Source organism: Rhipicephalus sanguineus, chromosome 9, assembly GCF_013339695.2.
Source record: "Rhipicephalus sanguineus isolate Rsan-2018 chromosome 9, BIME_Rsan_1.4, whole genome shotgun sequence".
NCBI lineage: Eukaryota > Metazoa > Arthropoda > Arachnida > Ixodida > Ixodidae > Rhipicephalus > Rhipicephalus sanguineus.
In genome coordinates this window covers 45,877,903-45,905,881 of record NC_051184.2, presented here as the reverse complement: position 1 = coordinate 45,905,881, position 27,979 = coordinate 45,877,903, and the positions used below count along the sequence as shown (strand labels likewise).

General features: G+C 48.5%; 2 protein-coding genes across 3 annotated transcripts in view; both read right to left on the bottom strand.

Moving 5' to 3' along the window:
- The window catches only part of LOC119405096 (calcium homeostasis endoplasmic reticulum protein-like), a 42,634-nt gene extending 36,900 nt beyond the window's left edge, over positions 1-5,734 (bottom strand). The window contains 3 exon segments of the mRNA XM_049419208.1: positions 4,543-4,605; positions 4,608-4,712; positions 5,622-5,734. Of these exon segments, the coding sequence (XP_049275165.1) occupies positions 4,543-4,605; positions 4,608-4,712; positions 5,622-5,658 (205 nt within the window). The 5' untranslated portion in view covers positions 5,659-5,734.
- A 4,904-nt stretch (positions 5,735-10,638) lies between these two features.
- Positions 10,639-27,979, bottom strand: part of LOC119405095 (MAP kinase-interacting serine/threonine-protein kinase 1) — a 136,487-nt gene continuing 119,146 nt past the window's right edge. Inside the window, exons 1-6 of one of the 2 annotated variants that reach the window (XM_037671881.2) lie at positions 20,095-20,507; positions 17,739-17,980; positions 16,646-16,767; positions 15,804-15,996; positions 14,470-14,975; positions 10,639-13,914 (exon numbers count right to left, since the gene is read on the bottom strand). In XM_037671881.2, the coding sequence (XP_037527809.1) occupies positions 13,659-13,914; positions 14,470-14,975; positions 15,804-15,996; positions 16,646-16,767; positions 17,739-17,980; positions 20,095-20,107 (1,332 nt within the window). In that variant the 5' untranslated portion in view covers positions 20,108-20,507 and the 3' untranslated portion in view covers positions 10,639-13,658. Of the gene's footprint in view, positions 13,915-14,469; positions 14,976-15,803; positions 15,997-16,645; positions 16,768-17,738; positions 17,981-20,094; positions 20,508-27,979 lie in introns of those variants that run through there. The other variant, XM_037671880.2, reaches the window with a different exon arrangement.

Sequence of the window (27,979 nt, the reverse complement as noted above, 5' to 3'; positions counted from 1 at the left end):
CGCACGGGTATCGTGAATGACTTCCCAAGCGGTGGTTACAGGGTCGTCCCTTTCGGCGCCCTACTACCATTTGCAACCCTCGTAGTGGCTACCGCTGCCTTTTAAGTTCGGGACGCCACTCGAGATTTCGCTCGCCGGTAGCTTCACTGCTATGTCAACATAGTGCCACTGGTGGAGGAAACGAACCCCATGGCGCTCGTCTGGCTTAAGCGCTTGCGCGAGCCCTCGGGCCGCCTCGCGCGCTGGGCGTTGACTTTGCAGCGATACAACTTTGTTGTGCGCTACCGGAAAGGGAGTTCAAACGTCGTGGCTCACGCCTTGCCGCGTGCCCCCGTTTCGGTGTGACACTTGTGTTCGCCACTCCCGAGAGCAATCGCATCGAGTAGACTCCGGGGCCTCTGGCTCCAGTGGGTCGAAAGGGGCCAACCCCGACGACGAATTGACTTTCGAGTCGATCGCCTCGGGTGAGCACGTCACGTCAGCCGGTATCGTGTTAAGCAGAGAAGAGACACCAAAGGCACAGCAGTGCGATCCGTTTTGGGCTCCAAGAGCCGTGCTCCCAAGGAGCGGGCGCGTTTTGACAGTCTGGTATTGCTGTCGGCGCCGTGTGCCGTTTACGCAGTCTGGTATTGCTGCGGGCACGTTGGATTCGCATCTGTTTGTCGCCGGCGGAGTTCTCCTGCGCTCCTCATCCCACCGAAAGAAGCTCCCAAGGAGTATTTCAAGGTGGGGGTACCCCGCAGTCTCGGGAAAGCCACCCTCGGCTATTTCCACGACTCGCGGTTGGCCGGACATGCGAGTGGCCGTAAGACTTTCTAAAAGTTGTGCTGCTCTGCGACCTGACCAGGCATTAAACGTGACGCTCTTCATTCCCCGTGTGACAATGCGTGCAGTCTCGTGCGGGCAAGCCCCCCGGGCTCATGCAGCCGCCCTCAAACCCTTTCGTTGCCCGCAGCAGCGACTTGGGAGGGGGGGAGGGCGGTCACACAACCGCAGGAAAACCGTAAGGCTGGCCCCAAGTCACGCCACCGGTAGAACCTGTGGAAACGCACTTAAGCAACCTTTCTCCCACTAACAGGTAGCTGGACTTTATTCCATACCTTGACAGTGAATGGAGATAACCGCTAAGGTGCGGCGGCACACGTCTGGAAGTGGTAGAAGGCCTTCTTGGCCGAAAATACCCTCTGGTGTGTTGTCCAAGCCATAACCTGGCAAGCGCCCCCTTTTGTTGGGCAGCACTGTCAGGCAGGCACCCCTTTTTGGGCAAGCCGGCTATGCCGGGGACACTTCTGCCCACTCCTGCATCGCCCTGTCGTCTCCCTGCGCCTGGCTCTACTGGGCCGCCCAGCCTGTCGCTGAGCCTGTGGCCTGCTGTTCTCTGGTCCCTCCAGCTGTGACCTGGTACCCACCTTCGGGCCTGCAGACACCACCACCCTGCCTAACCCACCTGGCAGCTTCGGCAGCTGCCCTCGGCGGCTGGTCCGCCCACTCAAGCTTTGGCCCAGGCCCGAGCGTGGTCGCTCCGGCTTCCGTTCCTGGCTGCCTGCTGTTCCTGCCTGCCGTTCCTGTGTGGCCCCCCGCCCCAGCGACTTTCGGCGGTTGGCTGCCGCACGCAAATGGCAGCCACGCCTCGTACGTTCCCGGCTGCCAACCTTTCCAGTCCGGCGAACTTCAAGCGGGCTGGCTGCCCGCCCTTGTGCAGTCTTCCCCGTTCCTCCTGGGCTGCGGACCTTCTTACGGCAGTGGGCTCCCCCTTGTGGTGGAACTTTCGGTGGAACTTTTGTGTGGTCATGGCCGACTTTTGGACTTGTACCTTCAGGAAGACGACACCCCCCTGTTGGACTTTGCCCCGTTGGCCAGCCCCCTTGCGGCTGAGCTGACCTTGCCACTTGGCCTCGGACAGCCTCTTTCACAGGCTGGCCTCGGTCTTTAGGAGGGGGGAATGTGGGGATCGAGAGCGTCCTCCTACCTGGCGCCTCGTTCCCCAGCTGCCGCGCGCGTGCCGGCCGCGTAGCCCGGGCGCACTTAGGCACCGGCAATCGCCAAGATGGCGGCCAGGGCGCCTCTTTGTCTGGGCGAGCTAAGCGTCGGCTCCGTCCCGCGCTGGCATGTCCGGACACGCTACGCTGGCGTGCTGCGCGGGCCTACGTCACAACGCAGCGCCATTCCCCATTGGGCCGCTGGTGACATCCTCCTCTCCTACGAGCTAAGATGCGCCCGACGATTCGCTCGTGGCGGGAGATGCTCCCAGGCTAGCACGAGAGGTTGACGCGCTGCTCTATCAGGCGGCTTCTCGTTCGCGTGCTCGACTGCTGCCCTTTGTGTGATAGTCGTAGCGCCGCTGGCAAGCGTACTCGATCGGTCTTGCGGAGTTCCCTTTACGGCCTGCAAGCCCGTGAGTGTCGTACTGTGCTGCATCTTGGGTTAATAAACCCGTGTTGTTTGTTGACCTCCTGCCTCGAGTGCCTTTTCTGCGCCGTGCCGGAGAATCGACGAACCCGGCCGTAGCGTCTTTGTTCGCTGCGGCAGTGGAGAACGTCGCGTCCCTTGCCGGTCGCCTCGTAGGGTAAGCTTTGTGCTAAACCTATCTCCACATCACATAGCAGGATGCATTTACAAACATAATGAAATGTTTTGTAGACTGCTCATCCTTTTTAAGGAAATAAAGAAAAAATGCTATATAGCATTGAAAATTTATTTTATAAACATGTTTTGTTCAAATGGTTTAGGTAATTTTGCGACAAAATGTCACACAAATGACTTGCTCAAAAAAAGGCCTTGTTCCACTGTAAAGAAGTTTGTTACAAAGAAAGAAAAGACCAATTTTACTTAGCCGAAAGGACACCCGAGCACAGCTGTGCGCTCATTTACCCAAATATGCACAGATGCTTTTTTTTTTTTTTTTTTTTGCAGCCCAAATGCATAAAACCCTCGAGAACCAGGCAGCCAGCAATTCTCAGGCACAGCGACAATAACTGAAGGAGTGATTGCTGAAATTATTTTCTTGCTCTGAAATTTGTAACATTACTTTCAACAAGCACAGATCAGTGGATAAGCCTGAGATGTCGTTAACCCTTTCCCCCCACTGATGAGTAAGGTCGTCATGATATTTTGTACCGAAATGAGCGATGACGACCATTCTCGTCATCAACAGAAATTGGTTTCACATGGAACCAATCATGACTATACTCGCCATAGTTTTGTTTCTTGATGCTAGATGACCATACTTGTCCATGTTGTGCCATTTAGGCTTTGGCTTTCATTTTACTGCTATCTTTCATTGTACTGCCATGCGGTGAAGCCATCCTCGAGCTATCTTCTTTTTAACGCAATTAGTGAAATAAAGGAACCCTACTGCATTGAAATAATGGTACCGCTTTATTAATAAAAAGAGGTAGCTCTACAAATCGAGCAAAAAAAAGAAATTTGTTAAATTTGGTACAATTTTCTTCTTTTCTCACAGTACAGAAAGGGGTTAATCAGGAGTTGTTCAACAAGCAGTGCTCTTCTCTTGCACATTAATCAGTTACTTAATTTTACAGCAGGGTTCTTCCACGACAGGTGGCGGTGAAAATGCTGCCCACCACTCCGATTTCCACTACCGCTCCGCTTCACCGCCCACTGCTTTGGATCACTGCCCACTGGCCCCTCTGAAATGCGTGCCTGAGGAAGCAATAACGGTAACTGTGCACGTGCAATGCCAGTAAGCCGCGCCTTCTGCCACCTGGTTATGTAAACAGAAGTCTGACCAGGTGGCCGCGTGGTTTCAAAGATCTCCAGTGCCAGCGCTAGAGCACAAGCACCCTTGCCTCCGTTTTCCATGTGCGTCATTAGATGCCAGAAATGCGTAACCAAAAATGAAATGCGGATGAGTGTCGAAAACGGGAAATTTGAAAGCTCGAAATTATTAAACTTAATATCCACCCCATCCACCCCCCTTTTTCCTGACATGTCCACCCCTAAAAAATTTATCAGGAGAACCTTGTTCTATAGCCACTGTGTCAAAGCGCCAGTAAAGTGGGACGCTGCGTTTCTGACATACTCATGTGCAAGGCATCCATTAACAGTTACACTTTTTACAGTAAGAATTCAAGGGGATGACTACTTTCTCCACTTACGTGGAGTTCCTGCGTTTAGTACCTAACCGTGAGATCTAAACAGAAAATTGCTTTTCCCACTCGGTAATGAGAACCAAATTTTTTAAGAGCAGTCACTTGCCTGAGCAGCCTTCCAGTCCAAGGCGTTTAATGCAACACCTAGCTTTTCAGCAATGTGTAACAAACGTTGAAAGCTGGGCCAGTTGGTAAGGTTTCATCTTCTAGCAAACTGCGCAGCAGACGGGACACAAAGAAGGAACGAAAGGGACAGACGAGCGAAGAAAAACAGTGCGTTTCAGCAATGTGTTTAACGACTGTGTTAGTAAGTGAAAGGTAAGTGTACGCACATACGCAAGAAATGTTAAAGCCACACACTTTGCAGAACTTGATGAAACAGAACAACTTGCTGACCATGTTGAACAAACTCAAGGGTTGTTTCACTCACAATTCTGTTGCGTGGCAACCTGGTGCTTGTAGTACGCGTAGTATTCGCCACCGAAGAGGAAGGAAACTTGGGGTTGTCTTTCTGTTTCTGCTTGGTCATCTGTTCAAACTCCGGGCCATTGCGCGCCACAAACTGGGCCAGTTTGTCAATTATGTTGCGCAGTTCCTGGTCTGTGAAACGAAACACGGTTGGGCATGCAGTTAGCGCCAGTCGCGATAGACGCGTTTCACGAGACAGTACGGGCAATCTTCGAGCTACGTGGTATACCCACACTAAAACACACGACGCGGCGCCCCGGCTTCTAGGGAGTTTAACGATATAAATAATAATAATTGTTGGGTTTTGAAGCCCCAAAACCACGATATTATAGGGACACCGTAGTGGAGGGCTCCGGAAATTTCGACCACCTGAGGTTCTATTAACGTTTATCTAAGTACACGGGCCTCTAGCATTTTCGCCTCCGTCTAAAATGCGGCCGGGATTCAATTCCGCGACCTTCGGGTCAGCAGTCGAGCACCATAACCACTAGACCGCCGTGGCGGGTGCAGTATTTAACGAGAAAAGCGGCAACAGCGAACTTGCGACGGTCAAGTCACAAGTTCGCCATGGTGTCCCATCGCGGATTCAAGCCGGTAGTTGCGATTGTAAAACTGGGTAACGCTTGTAATAGCCGCGGAACCACAACCGCTCCAGAACCTTCAGCTTACAAAGGATAAGTACGGCTTAAACAGCAGTACAGTGGTTAGCGGGTTGCTCAGACTCCCACGACTGCGCGCGAAGTGGCCCCCCAATGCCTGCGGTGTTCTGCTACCGTAGCTAAGCTGATTACACGGCGTAGTTCCCGTGCCGCAACGAGATCGCACCGCGCGGTTAGCTACCAAGGAAGACTACCGGTCTACTGAGTCAACACGGACCTCGCAGGCACCCTTGATGCGGCTTTTTTTCAACGATTACAGCATCAAGCGATCGGCGGCACACGGTGGGGACGAAACGTGCGACGCCAACAAGCGGGAAGCGCTTCACGTTGCATCCGCTCGAAGTGCACGGGTACGAGAGAAATAGCACGTTCGATAGCTTACCCGGAGGAGCAATGGGCATGTCCATCATGATTGGCATTAAAGGGCACTACAACGCGAATATTTACAGCTTTCACCGATCACATCGCACGAAAACACTCAACAACACGCAAATGCTGTGCTGCTACCTGGTGGCTACGCTTCGTAGTCGCGTTTCGCCAAATTTAGAGGCATAGTTCGATAATGTTTAGCGGCCGCGCGAGTTTTATGCAAAAATATATTGCCTCGAGCTTAATTGTTAGGAAAATAAAATATGTAGTGGTTTGACAGAAATTTGCAATGTCGGCCACCACCACAAACTTTGTGTTGTAAACGCCAGTACCTATCATCATCAACAGCGCCCTCGTTGATGATGACTATGGCTACTATGGCTTCGAGATATTCATAAGATGTAGTTTATTTCAATAAATAAGCAATAATTCTAGGAAAGTATGATTTATGAAGCTTTGTGCTACGGTGACACGGCGAATGTTGCGACGACCCTAAACTAGAGTGACCTAGAATAGGGGGAGTGTCCAAAGCGCCGCGCGAATACATAGGAGGAGCGAGGGCCTTTTGCGGTGAACTTCCGCGCCGCGGCACTGCCGTGCCGGACCCGTGGGCTTTCTCCGCGGCGGCAGCCGCGTCAAAGCGGCGAGCGTCTGCTACGCGCGTGATATTTTGGCCGCTATTAGCTAAAATTGCGGAGATTGGGGCAATATTTAATACTGCGTCACTGCAACATAATACTGCAGCGACTCATCACACAGAGAACGCGTTTGTTAATTTGTGTGTTGTGAAACGGGGATTTTGTATATATCCTTTCAGCTGGTTTGTCACCGCATTGGTCCACACTTGCGTGGCTGTTTGAGGAACGCATCCTGCGCGCACTTCATCGTGAGAAAAGGTGCTTAACTTACTTTCGTGTGGAATGACGAACGTAAACTTGCTGCAGGAGAGAATAAACTGGAGATAACCAGGAGAACGTAGCACATATATGCACGTAGTAAGCTCATGCATGCTAACGCGTTTGCACCCTTCATATCCTCTCTTTGATTTCGTGCATTTACAAGGCTGCCTCCGGCGCTCTGCTGTTTCAAGCCATTTCATGCGAAGCCGAATGTGTCAGTCGGCGTGGCCGCGGTACCAAAAGTAAAAAATTACTCGCGTAACTCGCGTCTCGTTCACTTGGTATACACGAAAATTGGCACGGAGGGGCACGAATGTACGTATGCCCAACACGGCCGATAGGTCATGGCATCACTAACCTGACATGCTTGCCGTTTGCGTAACGACTAACAATAATAATATGGTGTGTGGCGCGCAAACCCGCTTTCTGTAGCCAGAAATAATTCTGACGATGTACGTGTGGTCTGACGATTTGTTTCTGTCAGGTGATAAAAACGCTGTGGTCACCAATATCGATCTCAACATGTAAGACTTACCCATACATTTTGAAGAACTGACCGCATAGGTAAAATGTATGCGAAAAAAAAAATACATGAAAAAAAAAAAACATGGTCCCTTATGCATTCGCCTGAGATGACTCGAAAACGAAAGCCATCTTTTTCGTCAGTCGATGCATTCAACCTCCCTCGCCCCTCTACGAAAGCTTTCTGCACATAACGTGGTTTCGGACTGCCGACAGGATCGAAGGCATTGCAAGCTTTCTGCACCTCACCTGCTTTTACATTGCCTCCGTGATCGCCCCCCAGATCACGGAGGCAATGCAAAGTGACCATGTCACGTGGTGGCGCCATCATATGACGTCACGTTGAATGACGTCATAGTGACGTCACAAGTTCTGTCGACGTCATCGCGTGATTTTGTGCATCACTCGTGTTGGCTACGCCGGATGCCGACGGTCAATTTTCGTATTTGATGAGGCATCTAAGGCTTTAGCCTTAAAAAAAAGACAAACCAAAGAAAATGAAACGATAACAGTGCAACATCGTGTATGCCTCACTTCATGTTACGAGCGATTGCCCGAAAACAAACGTGATTCTCAGTTCAGAGCAGCTGATTGCACGCGTCTGCGAGACAAAAGAGGCTTGCTTTACCCGCCTGGTCATCTCTTTATATTTATTCAAGAGATGAGTAGACTCGCTATTTAAGAGGTCAACAGGAAAAAGCGGGAAATTGCGGTCGGGTGCCCTGTTGGCGCGCACTCAACTGCCGCGGAAACAATTGTATTTTATGTAACTACTCGTCCACATCTTTTTGTAAAGTCTCTGAACCGGGCGAACGCTAACCTCCGAGAACCGTGAAAACATCTGAAGTTGAGAATGAGTTGTTTGAAACTGTTTTTATTTCGTATGGTGAAGGCTTGAAGCAATGCATGCATCTCGCACGAACGTTCCATACTAACGTTCAGCGATCCAATCCATATATATATATACATTATCGCATGTTGCATTTTTTCAGGCCAGGTATACATAAGGGATCTCTGCATTTGAACAATTTTCTGAAGTGATTGAGATATTACACTTCTATTTGTCAATTTCTTACCGTATTGTCGGTTCAGGCAGCTTGTACAGCAAGAGTGGGGGCATTTGTAACTTTGTTTCATGATATCTGGATATTTGTAAAGCATTTTCTATATTACGCCTTTTATGCAAAAACTTGTGCAATAAGGTTAGTTTACCTGGCATTGCTTTTCTTTCAAATGTTTGCGCACGGTGAGCCTTGTTGTACGCTACCTCAGAAGCAAAAATAAGCCAACGGCATTGCGGTCGTATGGCCGTCTCTACTCTTTTTTTTTCTTTTTTTTTGTTTCCCTTGCGTCTTCCCGGTGTGCTCCGTCCATAATGAAGAGCTAGTGGAGGCTAATGAATTGTAGAATAAAGCGGTGTGCATATGGCTAGCAAACTGGTGACGAATACGAGTAAAAAGCTCGTACTATGAAGCGGTCACTGCGCGCAAGTATTTCAGCTGACTGCGCGTGCAATTTACTTTTTTTTATTACTCTTAATTCGTGCATGCGTGATGCTATTGCCCGATTACTCGTGCGAATAAGGTTTTTTTTTCGTTCTTTGCTTGTGCGTGTCCGTTTTGCGCGTTTTTACACACGCACCAACGTTCTCGAACTTTGTGACCGGAACTAGGCCACGCTGATGCCGCTTGACACATGATTTTTTGCATTCTGTTGTAGCCCCAGCACTAACACAGCGCTTAAAGATGGATAAGCTCCATTCCGCACCGCATTATAAAAGTTAAGTAGACTTCAAGTGCCCTGTGTGGAACTGCGGCGCAAAAAACTACAGCGCGTAGCAGACGCCCCTCGCTTTCCGCGCGCTTCCCGAGCGCGGAAAGCCCACGGGTCCGGCGCAGCAGCGGCGCGCCGCGGGAGTTCACGGCAAAAGGCCCACGCGGGAGCCGGCGCTTTGGACACTCCCCCTATTCTAGGTCACTCTACCTAAACAAACTAAACTCGTCCGCCATCTTGCGTTGGGTGCAGTCGTGAAATCGTCTGCTTGCGGCAGTCGCCAGATCGTTGCCGGAGTTACTTTCAGGACATGAAGATGCAACCGTTTTCTTCGACATCGAGTGGCGATTTGTAAGGAGATTTAGTTTTACTCTGCCGCCAAAAATAGACGATAACACAATGTCCGAGTTGCGCGCACCTAAAAACACATGCCGGACTCGTTGATGAAAACTAAGTTCGCGTTCGTATTTTTTTTCTTCGCTCAAGTGATCAACATTCGATTAGATGAAATTGTTACCAGCATTGTCACGGCTCGCTCGTTGCCTGCACGCAGCCGTGGGAGGGAATTCCAGAATGAAGGCGGAAAAACCAGCCGCCACGAAACTCAATGCTGTGGTGGTGTCGTCGTGTCGTTTTTCGCGCCAAGACAAAATGGCGCATGGTACTTCCAACGTTGCCGACAGATGGCGCCATCGTATCTTAAGCAATGTAAATATGTAATTGCAATGGTGCTATCCTTTTTCCAAGAGTGCACTGCTAGTAGGTGAGCAGGGTACGTGCACTACTTGCACCTGGAGAACTATTCAAGTCGAACCAGGTTACAATGAAATCACACCAGTGCAACAAGACCAGCAATGATCATTATGTCCGATAATTCGTTATATGAAGGTTCAGGTTTGCAATTAATGATCAGATGACTGCGTGCGTATGGAAAATATACAGTGTGTGGCACATTGTTACTTAGCCAGCTATGCAGTAGGGCTTGATTATACAAGGCAGAAGGTGAATCAGAATGCATAAACAAGCACGTGACTACACTACAAGGGCTCTTGCAGCAAGGCTTCCCGATTTGGTTGCCATTATTCGCATCTGGGTGGATGCGTCAACCACGCTGCGAGGGAAGGAATGTCTATATGCGCATGACACCGACAGCTGTAAACTCCATGCGCATGACACTGGCAGTTGTAAACAGTTTAGACGTACCCACTATGCAATAATTCAGTGCCATTTTGCGAAGTATAATAGATATACAAGGCAACTGGCACATCAATGTAACTGCACATGCACTTTGTTAATGACACTGTTGATGATAAAATTATGGCTGAGCCCTTTATAAAGTGGCAGCTTCAAACCACCCACTTGTTATGCAATTTACGGGTGTGACGCTTGGATTCTTGAACGCCAGCTGACGTGTGGCTCTATGGTAGACTGACTGCCATGCAGTATGCCTGGGACAGATTCCAGCTTGAGCCCAGGCATTTTTGTTCTTCGCATCCACCGCTATTTTTTCACTTGCAGGCAATGCAGACACTGGATTTTCAGCAACACAGGCTCTTTAATACCGTCCATTAATATGTATATTCCGCACGCTGTAGGTAATGCAATGTCATAATGCCAAGCCCCACCACTTGCCTGCATTATACTAGCCACCTATTATCACAAACGTCAGAAGTTCTTGAAGCTATAACAGAATTCTAAATTGGTGCTCCCTCTAACAGCAGACACTTCCCTAAGAAGCGAGTGAAAACACACAAATTGAATCGTGCTATCTGGAAGTCGCAATGACTCGCCACTGCACAGAGACACAGGACACGTCGTTTTCGCGTTGGTCGAAAGATTTTTCTTTTTATTTTTCACAATTCTCCGCCGTTATAACACAAAGAAAAATCAAACAATAAACTTTGTACTTTTTTTTTTCATACCCACATGGGATGAGTGTACGTTCTGAAGAAAGAGTTGCGACAACACGACAATTTTGATCCGGAAGCACAGAAACATTTTTTTTCTCCCACTACGTACGGAAAAAAAAGAACGGAACAAAAACGGAGCTGACGACGAAGGGAAAAAAAATGCACAACACCACGTTTCCCTATCAATGTGACAGGACCGCAGTCTGCAATGACAATAGTACAGTGTACAGAGTGTGTGTATATATATATATGTATATATATGATTGGAAACGTGTACAAGCAGCAATGTTTACAACATTCTGTAAAACTGTGCAGCAAGATTTTTGTCTTATTACCATCATCTTGTGTATGTATGTGTGCTTGTTTGAACATCTCGCAATCTAGAAGAAAGAAAGACGGTATTCACTCACATGCGCGCACAATCCTAGCGACACATGCAACGAAAACCGGTTTGTGTTTTATAACCACGCTTCAAATTTTGGCACTACAGCAGCATTCATTGCGGTCAAAGTAAACGAAGAACATTTTCTTCGAAAGAAAAGAAAAAAACGTTTTTTTAAAGCTTATCACAGATACATGGACGACAATTTCCAGTAGTAACAGCAGTAGTCGACACGGACTGGACACGGTTTCAAGGGGGGCGGGGGGGGGGGGGGGACAAGGAACAGTGTTCCAAGTTCCCTCTCAAAACATGGAGGAAACTTGTGCGGATGCCAACGTAATACGGAATCGCAAAAAAAAAAAAAAACTAAGACAGGAGAGATAGAAAGGACACACTAGAAAATGGCGCTGGGTTTGAAGAGAATAAAGCTCATTAAGGCATAAATCACGACAGCTGTTCCAGGCATCAGTTCAGACAAGAACATCTGGATGAACCCGTTTAGGAAAAAAGATTCCCAACACGAAGGCACCGCTTCTATAAACCTCGTAAGACTTGTAGAGCAAGGTAGACGACGACTTTGGAAGGGGCGTTTTCTAACGGAATAATTACCGCGAGAGAAAGGAAAAAGAGGACTAATTTTGCTCCCCCTTCGAGACTATGGTTTTGTAAATCTTTACAAAAAAATTATATAACTGGGAAAAAGAAAAGCGACGATTGAGAATGATTCGCGATGACTCGAAGACTACCCGTCTTCGGAAAAAAAAGAGATGAATGGAAGAAAAGAAAGAGTGACAATGAGCAATGGAACATGACGCACATGATCTTCCTTGAGCGATGGGCGCAATGTGTTAATCTTAAAGCCTGCTTTTCTTCCCGTTTTATTTTGCAGGAAATCAACCAATACTGCATAAATAAACGAAAAAAAAGTAAGAACAGAGACATTCAGATGAAAGAAAAAACAAAGTCCGGGAAGAAAAGTAGCAGTTCATGGCTTTCGGCTGACACGACCGACTTGCGGCGCGCACCACCACTTGAATAGACTAACGCACGAGAGGCGTGTGGTAGACGAAAACAAGAGAAGTCAGGCGCTGGAATTAGTCGGGCACGCCACGGTTCTACACAGGTACAACAGAATTGGCAGAAAAACGAGACACCGAGAAAAAGAAACAATGAAACAAAGGTCAGCAAAAGAGGCAAAGTGGATAGTATAACCGTAGCGAAAAACGATGCCTTCCAAAAAACCCACGGTTAGGCTACACGAGAAAGGAAGAAAAACAAAACGCGGTCCAACAGAGACTGCGTCGAGGCACACTATAGCGTTACATTATCACTTCTGACATCGAAGAAAATAAACTTTTTTTTGTTTTTTTTTCTCTCAGGACAGCACTCACAGGTTCCATCGATACAGGGAGGTTGCGACGATCTAACAGCGAACCCTGTTCAAACTGTCCTGTGCACTTTTTGTTTTTAATGAAAGAGGGCCCTTCGTATGGCGAGAAAGTTTAAGTGGTTATACACACATGGCCTTTTTTTTTAGTTTTTGTTTTTCCGAAAAAACTAAAAAGATGATTGCTCGTTAAGTACACAGAAAAGCCTGCAAGTTTGCTGCACTGTCGTGCACAACCTTCCCCACCTTCACTCCTTATTTCTCACACAGCCACAAAACTCGAGAGAGGAAGAGACTGTTCTGCGGTGGGTGGCGAAAAGGTGGGCAACGAAAAATCGGGGGAGGGTGGAGCCAGAAGGAACTCTAGAAGCACTGCACACAACCTTCTCTTTTTTTCCCCTAAGATTAGACCGTGGAATGAGCCGCCGACGGGGGTGAAGCAGTTTCGACCCCGTATTCACCGGCTTTTTTTTTTTCTGGCGACACTTCCACGCGATGCTTCAAGAAAACTAAAGCAGCCGCTTTTTTCCGGGTGCCTTCTGCACTGCAGCTGAAGTTCTGAGCGCTGACACGATAAGCCTTCGCTTGCCGACGCGGGACGGTAAGCAGGCTTGACATCCAAGGTGGAGATTTCCAAAAGCAGTCAGTCACGGAAACGACAATGATGACTCGACATGGGACGGCACCGACTGGCCTTGAAGGAGCAAAAAAAAATTCTTGGCCGTCGCACTTCTTGTTGGGGAGCAGCAACACTTCAATGTCACAACCGAGCCAGTTCACAGATCATTGTTCACACGCAGTTCTGTGTTTGCTGACAACACACAGCTCAAGCACTCAAACAAATGTCAGCTGCAGTCCAAATGAACCCAGGAAGGAGGCGCAGCTACGCACCGGCTCTTTGAAGAGGTTGAGGTACGAAAGGAACAGGGACGTGGAGCTCTTCAGAGTCCGGGGCTTGTTGGGAGTCAACTCGGAAGGGGTGTTTTTGGAGTGCAGTAACTCTCCTTCAAAGGGGAGTTTTGAGAACTCCCCTTTGGATGGGAGTTTTTGAGGGACTTCTTCACAGTACCGGGATCAAGGAGCTGGGGTGGCGAATAAAACAGACTGAAGCAAAAGAGAAGATGGGAAGGGAAAATAAGGAAGAAAGAAAAAGAGGGGGAGGGGGAAAAAGCAAGAGTCAGCCAGAAAGAGAGATGGACTCGACTGAGCTGCGCAGACTCAGGGAACGGCCAGCGCGACGGCGTTGGGCAAGCTTCGACTCCCCGGGAGGGGAGAGGCCAAAGCCACCGGTCGGAGGAGATGGATCGGGGGTGTCCAGAGAACGGGGCGGGCCGCAGCGCAGCTCCATGCTCCAAGCCATCTGGTGTTGGACCAGCCGTTTGACCGCATTGGCGCTCTCAGCAAATGCGGCGAGGTCGCGAGCACTGTTGTTCCTGTAATCGGGCAGAAAAAAAGAGCAGCATTAAAGAATGAAGACGCGGAGCAGCACAAACAGGGTACAAGAGGTACAAGAGCAGAACTGAAATAAGCACGATTTGTGCAAACTTTAAATTGACAGTTAACACGAGCAAACCCTACTTTCAAACTCTTTTACATACCACTTCAGAAATAAAAACCTAGTGAATGGACGGCGCTTATTATAATGGTGCTATTGTGGTCCGCTATATGATGAGCATATCTATGCCATTTGCAACAGAAAGTGGCGATTCCCCTCTCTCAACAAAAGCAGTCTCAATCTTTAATGCACAGCACCTCTACAGAGTCAAATGCAACACCATCATGGCTCCTGATTATTTTCACAAATTTTGCCAATGCTGCCCAATATACTACGTAACGTGCAGCTGATTTAGCCGTTAACATTGCTGTCAATTCCAAATACTGCTTTCCTTTTCTGTCCAGCAATGCACAGTCGCTCAAAGTGCCACTGTCTGACTGCAGTACAAGTTGGCAACAATGCAAGAAGCGTGGTCTGCCCACACTGAGCTCACCTGCGAATGATCGAAGGTGTGTGCAGCGCAGTGCTGGGCCCACCGTGGGCCACCCAGGGATGGGCGAGGACTTCCTCAGCCGTGTAGCGCTGGCTGGCATCCTTGACGAGGAGGTGTGAAATGAGGTCCTTGGCCTCGTCCGAAATGCTGGCCCAGTCACGGTCGGGGAAGTCGTACCAGCCCTCCTGGATCGACGTGAACAGCTGGTCCTGGCAAGCCTGGCAAAACTCTCCACGCTCCCAGCCGCAGCTGCTGCCACAGCGTCCGTAAAACGGCGGGTAGCCGCACAGCAGGATGTAGACTATTACGCCCAGGCTCCAGAGGTCGCAGCGCTTGTCATAAGTGTGCGCCTCGCCCACAAATGCCCCGACGACCTCGGGCGCCATGAACTCGGCCGAGCCCACGGGTGTCTGCAGCTCGGGCGTTGTGGGCGGTGTTGCCTCGTTGCCCGGCAGCAACACCACACCAGAACCCAAGTCGAGGTCGCAGATCTTTACGGGCCAGATCTGGACAATCAAAGGAAGCAAAGAACATGCTTGTTAATATTTCAAAGTCGTGCCACTCCATGGGCTGACTATAGGGAGTGTTCAAACAATCGTTTATGATAACTAGCACATAAGTTCTAAAGAAGGAAGAGGCCTGAAGTGTTGAGAAGCCCATGAAGAAAAAATGTCACTCGGGCCAACATTTTGGCAAATGGGCTTGACAGCATCAAGGTGTCAACTGCTCAGACATGGAAAAAAGTCTGCTTGTCGGCACGTTAGCTCCAGCGACATTCTTTGTTCGATTTTTCTTCACAAATAAAGTTAGTGCGTGACTTTGCCGAATCTGAAGGGGTCCCAAAGTAGTCTGATATAATGGTAATTTGATACAAGATGTATGCTGCTGGCAGCATCTTTCTCTGCAGGACTTTTCCTTTCACATTAGTATGCTTTACCGCATTACAAGGCTGTGTTGCAGTGAAGCTCATAAAACGAAAGAGTCAGCGCAAATAAGAGCCTTGTTGACCAAATGATCCATATTCTGAAACGCGCACCTTCTTCACCTTTCTGCCACAATACGTTATTCTCTTTGGAATCAATGCCTTGCTTGATGGCACCTGCCAAGGCTGTGCCGTTTTGACAGCATTGATATTTTGAATGATGAGAGAGGTTATTGTAGTACCATTGTAGTACTGATATGATTTAGTATGGGATTTTCAAATGTTAAAACTGTTTGATAGTTCAAAGTGAAAGCTCTTAGCTCGCGCTACTCTTCGCTCGCGCTTCATTCATCAAGACGCAGCCAACCAATTTGCGCATCATTTGCTATTGCTAATTAACGGACATCCCCACCTGATCTGTGTCGAAGCACAGGATGTTCTCTGGCTTGAGGTCCCTGTGTGCAATGCCCTTGGAGTGCAGGAAGCGCAGAGCTTCGGCAATGTCCCGCACCACACGGCTCGCCTCATGCTCGGTGAACTGCACTCGCTGTTCGATGTGCCGCAGCAGGGGACCCCCACGCATCTTCTCAAAAACAAGGTAAAACCTGAAAGGCAAAACGTAGACCTTTAATTAGTCACAGCAGCCTTTGACATCCACAGGCAGTGTGCAATAATTGTTATGCTTCAACTTGACGACTTGTTCTATTTAGCTCAACGGAAAACTGCACTCAAAGCCATGCAACGAACCAGATTAATTTAAGAAATTAACAGACGGAAATCTGGTGCTTGTGATCTTGATTGAGCACTGCAGTATGGAAATTAGTAATAGTAGATGTGTTGGCCCAAATTGTGCAATGATGATGCATGTGAGCAAGAAGTTGCAGCCATCATGCATGTATGGAAACAGGATTGATTTTTGGAAATGTAAAATGACTGAAGAATTCTGAAAGCCACAACTGCAAAGATTAGGCAAGTTCATTGGCAGATTGCATTCTACAGTGTAACCTTGTCAAAAATTAGGTAGCTTAAATGACCATGCACTACCAACAGTACATAAACAGCAGAAAACTGCAAGTCACTGTAAATTGCACCACCATTTCCAATGAGAAAACAGCTGCACCAAAAGTGTGTCAGCAAATGGTACATTTGAGTCTAGCAAATAAGTGATGATTTTTTTTCAGGCATAAACAGGCTAACCAAGTAATATAGATGAAAGGGCATGAACAAGACTGGCGAATACAATGGCACACCTACCGATTCTCATCTTCGAGGAACTCAATCAGCTGGACGACGTTCTTGTGGCCTGAACAGTGATGGAATGTCTCCACTTCCCTGAATACACGGGCCCGGCTGTGGCCAGGACCTTTCTCAATGATCTGGAAAGGCAAAATAGGGGCAGTGGGCAATCAGTGAAAAGCACTTGATCACAGCGTCGGAACAAACAGTTCGCAATGGGTAGCAGCAGTCTACAATCTGACCACTCTGCCGTGACAACGCGACGAGTCAGACTACGATGGTGACAAGGCTATCTGTAGGGAAACAGCCCTATTCCATGGGGCAATGAAAGGAAGCGCAAGTTATGTCGAAGAACCCCATGTGTCATATGTCACAGCACAGCCTTTATTTTTATGCCACTGGATCACTAGATTTGTAGAAGCAACTGCTTACCAGTGCTATGCGGACCTTAACATTTATGTGTGATCTTATTACAAAGTGCTACCTTTCACTCAGCTTCTGCAATGGGCATAATGCAGCCTCGTTAGGCAAGAAGAATTCTGCAGGGGTCTAGCTGAAGATACGTATTCTAGTAATTGTTCAAAACAACAGAACGATGGGGCTGGAGCGAGAACAAGCGGAAATTTCTGAGCACAAGCGACCAAGAGTTTACCTTTAAAAAAGATATAGACAGCCCACTTGCATACACGAAGCTGCCCTTTTAAGTATATTGATGCCTTCTGCCTGCTCTTAGACCAATCTCTTTTCCTCTGAGAGCTAAGGACTGTGCACTGACACACAATCCGCTTGCGGCATAATAGTCACATTTTTGTATTTAGAAGAATTCTATGCTGTAGGCAATAACCTATATTTTTGTGGATCGCTTAGAGTCTGTTTTTGTATCGTGGTCTCTGCAATTAGCTCCAGCAACGCGCAGATGGGGCCAATTGTGGAGGCCAAGCACGAAACACACGGACTTGCACACTTTACCAACCGAACTTCTTGCATAGCGTTCACAGCGTTGTACCCGATGTAAGAAACAAAGTATAGCACAAGCATTTTCCTCTACTGGCTTTAGTAGGAAACCAACAAAGACGTGTACCTGAAAAGAATGCATCAGGGGGAGACCCACCTTGACGGCGTGCTCCTTGCCGGTGTACAGGCAGATGCAGGTCTGAACCGAGGCATAGGCACCCTCGCCGAGCACTTCCCCGGTGAGGGAGTACAGGTCGGAGAAGTTGCTAGCCGCCAGGCTCGAGCCTGTGCGCTTCTTCTTCTTGCGCCGGCGCTGCTGCTGCCGCTGCTGTTGTTGCTGCTGCTGCTCCTCAGCGCAGAGCGTCCCCTCCTCGACCGAGAGGATGCTAGGCAGATCTTCTACATCGCAGAAAAGGAAGAAGAAGAAAAGAGACAGTTGCTTAGACAATGGCTGCTGCACCTCTGAAAGTTGAGCTAGTTCATGGCAATTTGTCATAGAAAGAGCTAGGCATGCAGACACAAACCTAAAAGCTAGAACGGAGACGAACAATGCAAATATGACTATCAACTGAAAGGTTGCATGGCACAAATGCCTCACGTCAGTTAAAAAAGGCAGAAGTTCAGGGGAAGATCGAAGTGATGAAATATTCGTGAACATGAGTCACTGGAGCCAACGTTTCGACAAGTGGTCTTGTCTTCTTCAAGGCTGCAACTAATGGATCTTGAACAAAGGATGGAAAGTGGATTGTATGTTGCATAAATGACGACCTAGAAAGTTTGATAATGGATCAGTAGGTGTGTTGTAGCTGCAGACTCGAAGAAGACAAGACCGCTTTGTCGAAACGTTGGCTACAGCAACACCCGGTGTTCACAAATGTTTCATCTCGCATGTCAATTGGGAACAAATGTGGATTAATGCAAGTGCCAATGGCTTAAGCATGACGATTCTTGACCTTTACGCAAAGTAATTGAAGCAACCTGAACGACACCACCTCCCGAAACACTACTCCCATTTTTCCCTATTTTTGTGGCACCCCAACGGATTTTAAGTGTGCGCCAGACCGAGTATCGCCGTGGTGCAATAGCCAGTTTTAGAACTCGTCAGGGAACATCTATACAGAAGAAGCAGTCATGCAACTTTTTGCCAGCAAAAATAAACCAGAACTAAGAACAGTGCTGGAGTTTACCCCTTTAGCCTCCCGCACATCCACGTTTCACAATTTAGAATAGCTGAAGTCGCCCATGAAAAAAAAATTTCTCTTACTAAAGACTAATTTGGGTCCATGCGTATAGTACGGTTTTTCACGCACAGAGGGCACTGTGATACCATAACATTTTCCACAGCAGCACTCCAACGAAGAATGACAGCAGGTACTACAGGGAAGCCAACTTTCTCCTACACTTAAATACTTTTTTTGTTTGTTTTAACATACAAATATTGCTTTAGAATGCATTTCTGTTTATTTCATCCGCCAATTTTATCGAGTAACTAAAAATAATCAGTACTTTTTTTAAAAGAAATAATTCAGGAGTTTCACCAACTTTCCATCATAGCATGGAAGCACTTTAGAGGCCGACTGACATTCAAGGTCCATCAATTTTGCTTCCCCTTCAGGTGTCAGTCCTGTCGCTTAATTTTTGCATAAATAATTACATCGAATGGCTTGATCATAGGTACAATAATTGCAGTTAAGTGCAGTTCCACCAAATTTTGAATCTCTTGAAGCACACAAATATTAAGTTTCATTATTATTATTTTTTTAACTAGTCACGCACACATTCGAAGAAAACTATGCAACAAGGCAAGCAGCGTGAGGATATGACCACTGCTACCTAAATAAGTACAACTGTTATCTGGTTAAAACTTTTTTTGAAGGCTGCATTACTGGATGTCCAAGGTTTATATCAATGAAATTTAACCAACACTGATTGCAGCCACGCATGCTTGATGCAACGGTGCAGTGCAATGTTTACAAGTGAGGCACTGAGTGCTGCACGTAACACGGAAAGAAAAAGCCTCATAGCAAGAAAAAAAAAAAAAAACAGGGGCATTACAAAAAGTGTGGCGCGTTGACGTCGGTAAATTGGACGTGCGTAAACGCTAAGAAACCACACTGCTATAGGTACGGTCGCAATGTAAAAGCAATTCAACAGTCCCCAGCGAAAGCCCAAGCAACGTGTCAGGTTTCGGATTCAGGTCAGCGCTCCCAAAAATAGTCCGCATGATGCAAGCGCTCGGGAAAATTTTATCAGAGCGCGCGTACGTGTGCGGACACATGAAATACCGCACAGCCTGGCGGCTTCGATGCTAACATAAACAGCGAATAAAATACGCCACACAATCGACGCATTACATACACCCGGCGACCTCGCACAACGCGGCGCGCGTCCCCGAAAAACTGCGGCCACTTCCGTACGCGCTAGCCTTCGACGGAGGCCAGCCTGTCCGGTTTGCGACGAGAACTAAAACGCTAGTACAATCACGCCTCTATGCACACAACGAGCGAACTCACTTATTTGAACCATGTCGAGTGTGAGATCTCTTGTGCGTGAAGCAGTGACTAGGATGTCGAGCAGGCTCGGCGATGCGTAGGCCTCCTCGGGCGATGGAGTAGGCAGGGACGGTGGTGCGAGGTGACTAGAGGAGAGGCGACGGCACGGTGACTCCGTCGGCGAAACCGAACGGCAACGGTGGTGGTTGAGGACGGCGCGGGCTTTACGACAGCGCCGATCAGTTGAAGTCGCGGCGACTCCACGTAGCTGCTAGTACGGCAGCACACAGTGGTGGTCGTGAAAGGAGCCGAAGGAGGAGAACAAACAGCCGCCGATGAACAAGGCAAGCCGCTGCCACCGCTCCACACCACGACGCGCCCGACGGTGCTCACACAACGCCGCTCCGCTCTACTCATTCCAAAGAACTGAGCCCAGAGCAAAAACTGCGTGCCAGCTAAATAGCCGGCTGCCGCGCCACCGGAAGACGACGACAACAGCACGAGGCAACAGTTTCAGAGCGCCGCCGCAGCGCTAGTCCTTTTTTTCTTCTTATCTTCTTCCCGCTGTAGCAGACGACGCGCCGAAGGACGCACAGAGCAGACGACACCACGCGACTCGGCCGCCATTTTCTAGGTGCGGAATCGCACGACCGGCGCGCCTCGCGCCTTCCCATTGGCTGAAAGCGAGAAAGAGACGCGCTAGACGTCACCAAAAAACGCGTTCCCCCTTACCCTCGCCTGTTGCGCTTGGGAGTTGCGCGTTTGCCCGTCGGCGGCCATTTGGAGGGCACGCACAAACGCTCTTTCTTCCCCGTAGGATCACGTATGCAGCTGCGAATGACTCACTTCACTGTTGTGATACGGTGCTAAGGGGGGAAGCGAAGGAAAAAAGACATAATAACATAGAAGGAAAGCGCGCGCGCGTGATCGGAGAACGCCGGTATAAACGAGCATTCGCGAAGAAGATAAAAAAGAAAGACGGCGAAAAAGAAGTTTCCCGTCTCGTGACTCGACGGTGGCTGCTAGAAGACGTGGCATTGCGTCAACTCGTTCAATTCTTTTTTTCTTTTCGCTCTATACCGCATAAATCGCTCGTGCTCGCACACGCTAAGCCAATTGGCCTGCAACCTTCAGACTTCTTTCAGTATTTTATTTTTTCCGGACCACTGAGCCGGGACACTCATTCTTAGTTTCCAAGTATCAGTGAAGGAAGGGCAAAACAAGTGCCGTTACTGTGATGGCATCGCTACAGAAACAAGACTTAAAAAAAAAAAAAAACTAGTTCTGAGTATTCCCCGCTTGCGATGGGCACAGGCAAACCGCTAAGACTGCCGTCTCGAAGGTTACGCTGCAATTCGCATCTCCTGGAAAGCGTATGTGCCTGGCAGATACGCAGGTTTCGCTCTGGTCTCGCTCCAATAAATTCGCACGAGTCGCCGCACAGTGCATGCTCAAAGAGGCAATTCAAAAGGGAAAACCGATCGTGCTTTCTTTTTCACTGCACCCGCTTACTCACAGTACTCAATTACGTAGCCCATAGCTTAGGAGGAAAAGCACGTGCACCGGCAATATGCAGGGAACGTGTCGAAAAACTGTTAGAAGTGAAAACACATAGCGAAAGGCATCGAAATTTCCAAAAGATTGCCGTAGTCCGCCGCGGTGGCGTAGCGGTTATTCCACTACGACGTGCCTCGTAATCGAGGTTTTGACACGTAAAACCCCAGATAATAATAATAATAAAAAAGACTGTCGTAATTTGCACATTTCAAGGAGATTGGCGCCCCCCAAAATTTGCCCCAATATACAGTCGAACCCGGATATACCGAACCTGAATGGGACCGCAAGAAAGTTGTACACACACACACACACACACACACACACACACACACACACACACACACACACACACACATATATATATATATATATATATATATATATATATATATATATATATATATATATATATATATATATATAGGTAATTTGATATATACCATATTTTATATATCGAAAATATTTCAATGGGCATTTACTGTTCGATATACACAAAAATTCGTTATATATGGGCTCTATATGTGTGGGTTCGACTGTATCGAATGAAAATGTAAACGAGCACGGGCACGCCCCGAAGTGTCCGGCTTCCGAAGAAAACAGGTCGTGCTAGAAACTGTTTGTTTTTCCGGACTAGCGAGCTTGGCGCTTCGCAACCGTTGGCTAATTTCTTATCGAGCGGGATTAAAAACGTCGGTTGCGCACCTCTTATCATGCGGACTCGCGACTATCGTCCCAAGGAGCGCCCGCTCGTTTGAGCAACGGAAGCATTTCGGCTTCACGTGTCATTATTAACATGCAAACGCGATAAGCGAAGCGGTGTTCGCGGGTGATAACCGATAACGAAGGCGGCTTTGTTTGTTACCATGTCCCGACTCTTTACTGCATGTGTTTAGAATGGCCATCGTTCTAGCATCTGTACTAGCAGCTGAAATGTTTGCGCACTGTATTAGGTCGGCTGACTTGGCTAAGCTGAGGTCGAAGCGAAGTTGAACCTTCGTGTCTCGTTTCGATTCCATGCCGCAGTAGGAACACATGCAAGGCATTGAGTTACTGATGAGGAATACATGGGACTTCGCCAAAAAGTGCTCAGAGCGTTTAGCTTATATTGTAGCTGGAACAGTTTCAATTTGTGGCCCTCATATACGAATAAGAGTCCGCGCTTTACGCAGGTGGCGCATCGGTCGATGTCTTAAGACCGGTCCATGCAGGCTTCGTACATGAAGCAAATTTCGCAAGTGTATTTTTGACACTTGCAAAATTTGGGGGAGAGGGGCGGGGGGGGGGGCTCTCGTGCCCCACCTTACGCCGCCTCTTCACCGAAGGCACCAAAGCTCTACACTTGAAGCCACATAAAACTGGAGTGTTTTCGAGAAGTCGCGAGGATTAAGGATAAGCCTATCTTACAGTTGCCTTTTGAAAACAGTGGACGTCAGCTCGGTGCGGACAAAACAAAAGCCTTTCAATCTCGCGGCAAAAAAAAAAGAAAGAAAAAAGCAAATAAAAAACGACGGATGGGGGCGAAAAAGAAGGGAATGGAAGGTCGTATCATATTTGCCCGGGAGAGCACCACGAGACATCGCTGACGCAACGGCGGCGAGACCGCGTGGAACACTTTATTTTCTGGCAGCCGAGCGCTTTCTTCTTTATTTGTTACCCCATGTACTAGACGCGGTGGCGCCAACTCCGCGCAACAGTCAGCTGACTCGCGCGCTTCGGAAGCCTTTCCCTGTCCCGCAGCGCGACAGTGGAGAGAGAGGGTGTAGCCGTGAGAGAGAGAGAGGTAGCAGTGCCTCTGGAAGAGCCTCGACCCACACACACACGTACGCAAAACGCGCGCAAGACCGGAGGAGTTTTGGCAACGCCCGTTTCCTGGAATCTGTCCCCTTCGAGACGGAGGACAGATAGAGGCACGAGAGCGTCGGGCACAGCAGCGCGACCTGCAAAGGGTCGCTAAGAGCGGAGTTATGTACCTCGGCGAGTCATAAATGGAATCCAGGTCAGAACGGCTGGCCGGATACGCGGCTCGCTTCCGTTATTTGATGATGGGACTGGACGCATCTCGCGGTGACAGCGTTCGTTGCTTCAAAAAGCTCACCATTACACGCATTAAAGACAAAACCACGTAGACAGAGACCTTTAATACGATTGCATTTACACGTTCGAGGTTGGCGTCGACGCAGAATAAAGGGGTGACTCTTGCAACTAAAATGCGTAATCAAAGGCGTCGGAGGCGTGTGCGTCGGCAGGATTTTTGTCATGGGTAGTTCAAGCCCGTGTTGCATCACGGCGGGAGAAAGGGGGGAGCGTTGGTGTGGCGTGGGCTGGGAGGAGCAACACTCATGTATCTTGGGAGGAGGGGGAGGGGAGGGGGGGGGTTGAGGGCAAGTGCCCTTCTTGCACCCCTTTGCCGACGCCCATGGTCGGAGGTGTTTATGTTTATATGATATCGCATTACAGTTGGAGCATGTGGACTTGTTTATTAATTGCCGTGTTTATCCTGTTCACTGTTTTTACATTATTAGTTATTAAGTGAATATCGTGATACTATATAATTACCAACACCAATGTATGCCTTGACGACGAAAATTAATACACATCTGTAAACCTTTCGTGCAAACATTCGCAGGTCTAGTTCAAAATCATGAATATTGTCACTCGCTTTGTCGTATTCTCCGCGGTTGTATACGTGACACGCGTTACAGTACAATCGATTGCTTGCGATAAGTTGCAAATTATGCGTATGTAATTCATTTATTTTCCTCATATCAGCAGACATAATCCATTACAAGCTTACGTTACAAAAAGAATTCGACCGCACGTGAGAACACAGGTAAACGCCGTCGATTAATTCAGTATATATACGTGGACTGCGCCTTGAAGCAGTGCCATATGGAACGAGCGCTTAGCACGACCAAGACAGATAGGCAGGTAAACGTTCGGCAAGCTACCGATGTTCCGACTGCTCGCTGTATACATTTGGCAACGCCGAGAAGAATGCTACGCGTGCAATTTCTCATTCACGTTTTGTGGATCGTTCGGAATAATAATAATAAAAAAACACAGATTAAATCAAACAAAAACAAAGGAGCAAGTGAATCTCGTTCTTATAAGATTCAGGGCCGTAAGACTCGAGGCCTTGATCTTGCAGTGAACGGGTTATACAGCCAGCGGATGTATATATAGCAGCGGTATTCGACATATGAGATTACGAGCCTGAACAAGCAAAACTGGCACAGGTCATATAACGCGGGATTAGCCTGCGGTTCAGCAAGCGCGTACTGCAGAATCGATGCCAAGTGAATGGATAAGGCGCTGTGGAGGAACGCGGCTAAGTGTTCGGTGGATGTGAAGACATTCAAATGCATGCGGGCGTACGGGATTATTAGTCAACCTGACGCAGGGCACGGTCTTCGTCGATTAGCATATAGACTCCAGGTTACATGACGATGATTCACGTGACCAAAACTGAAGCATATATGGATGCGCGGGTTCCGCGCATGCATGTTATCACTGAAGTCACATAGGCTTCCCCGTTATACGCCTATATAAACTTACTAATAACACATTATCGTAAAGCCAAAAAAAAAAAGCTAAATCGGATACGAAAGGTGATTCATTTCGAGGCGAACGCCTTAAACGAGGCTGTACGCATGCTCCTGAAATGACGTTTCGGATGCTGCGCAGTTGAAAGCTCGGCTCCTCGAACGGCTTGCTTTATGAGCCAGCGAGCTTGCGCAAAAGAAGTTCACGCATAATTTCGCGCGCAAATTAGCGCGCGCCACCGCCGTTTCCTCCACAACGCTTCCTCGAGCAACGCGCGCAATTAAACACGTTGATTATGCAACGAGCTGTATACAACCTAGGCGGGGTGCAGGGGCAGTTGTACGCCTATAGACGCACGTGCGCGCTTTGTTGTAACTCACAGCCGCCGTACCATGTGCCTCCGTAGCCGTATTTCCTAACGCTTTCTTTCATCCCTCCGCTATAGTATATTTCCTTATCATTCGCGTTACTTGCGTACAACGCTTATAATGTCTGCTATAAAACAACGGTTGCTACACCACGTGGTACCCAAGAGTACACGAGTCCTTTCTACGCACAGTCTGAGTGCACCCGAGGCTGTAGAGATAAGACACACCGTGCTTACATTGCGTTATGAATTATCTGGACTTAAGTCTTTTAGCCCGTATCTTTCATTACCCCTCCATCACCTACCTCACGTGTATAGATATACGGATAGATGGCTTCCAATGACGTCATCGGAGCCATCACACCGTATCGCGGTGGGAAAGCCGCGTGCGTGAAGTCACGCGAACGTTATTACACAGGTGCCAACGTCCCGCAGCACCGCGGGGCCCCCAAGCGGTGAGATAAAATGTCTCCAGTGAGATAAAAAGTCACGGTGGCCGCCATGTTGAGGTACCCAGCGCAGAGAACCTGTCTGTGGCGTCACGTGAAAACTATGTATAGGTGAAATTTGTTTTAACCCCCCCCCCCCCCTTGTCCGTCGTCAGTTTAAAATACTTTCGTTAAACCTCATCTGTGTGCAGGGGCGTAGCCAGAAATTTTTTTCGGGGGGGGGGGGGGTTCAACCATACTTTATGTACGTGTGTGCGTTTGTATGTGCGCGTGTATATATACGCAAGCAAAACTGAAAAATTTCGGGGGGGGGGGTTGAACCCCCCCAACCCCCCCCTGGCTACGCCCCTGTCTGTGTGAGTCTGGGGGGGGGGGGTAGCCGTGTTGGTGTGACGAACAACGAAGTGAAATGGACCGTCTCTAACAACAACAAACTCGTCAAATTAAACTGCATGTCTCAAAGAAAGTCTACATAGGATGCAATGAAAGCATGTACTAGATGGACAACACCATTTTGGGTTGCAACTTCTGCACAACTTCTGTAACGGTTACGCTGCATTGCAAGATGTCGCAAAGTGTGGCTGGCAGTATAGAGAGGAACGGCGATGTAATAAGACTTCCTTATTTTATACTAGAGAGATTTAAAGATATACCAGCTGCTGTGGCCTATATATCGTCTATGTCATCGACACGTGGCACTCCTGGTCGCACACAACGTCGCTATACAAAACACCTTGAGGAATCTCTTCCAGGACGCATGTGACGTCACGCAAATCAGGCGAGCGAGAGAGAGAGAGAGAGAGAGAGAGAGAGGGAGGGCAAAGGAATGAGGTACATGGCCCAGCTAACCAACGGAACGGCCGCGGCTATACGAGATCTATACAGAAGGCGATGATGGTGGGAGCACGCGCACGGACTGTTGCGCGCAATTAGAAGAAAGAAAAAAACAAACGAAGAGGCGCGTGGTCGCTACGGGGCATCCGATAGATCGATCGCCGACGATGAAAGAAAGGATAAGGGGGTGAAGTAGCATACAGGAACAGCAAAGGGGGGCACGTGATGTTCGCTGCCTGAGGAATATGTATCGCGCTAGAGGACAGCCGTGATGGAGGAGGGAACGTACTCAATGCTCAAAGAAAGAAAGAAAGAAAGAAAGAAAGAAAGAAAGAAAGAAAGAAAGAAAGAAAGAAAGAAAGAAAGAAAGAAAGAAAGAAAGAAAGAAAGAAAGAAAGAAAGAAAGAAAGGCCTTATTGTGTGTACACGTTGCATGCAAGAGAAACGCGTGGCCTGCCTGGCGGGCGTGCATGCACACTTCGAACGAATGACACCGGCGACCTTCGTTGGCCCAGATTTGCAATCTGCGACGCCGCCGAAACGAAAACGCGGGCGCGTGGTGGTCTTCCTTTGAAAACTGCACACAATGCAACGAGAGAATGGACGAAGGAAAGAGACGTCGACGTCCTCTATAAGTGGGATAAGCAAATGAGACATGGTCAGCGGCGGCTGCCGCCAAAAAAGAGTGCAGCCGCGCGTCGTCCGTACGACGGCAGGAGAGACTGCGACAAAGACCGATTGCGGAAAGCGTTAACGGCGAGACGTTATAGTCAGCAGAACGACGTATAACCGCGCGCGACAAGGGGTGGGGACGTGCACACGGAGCGTTCACGCGGCCACTCGAAATGAGAACACAGTTCTCAGAATTGGGAGAGCGATCGCCCGAACGCGCCCCTTAGAAGAAGAAGAAAAATAAAACACTGACAAGGTCTGCCCGTGACTCGAAGAGACACCGTAACTTCTATTCCCCCTCCCCCTCCCCACCCCGATCGTGAATCACGAACTGACCCATATTTGGTCCCAGTACAGACTGACGGCACGCCTGTACTTGGACGACAAAAGTCGACAAATCGCACGGTTGTGTATAGTCTTTGTTATTATTCCTATTCATGCGTAAGCGTATAAAAACACCACAAAGAGAAAAAAGCAGAACCGT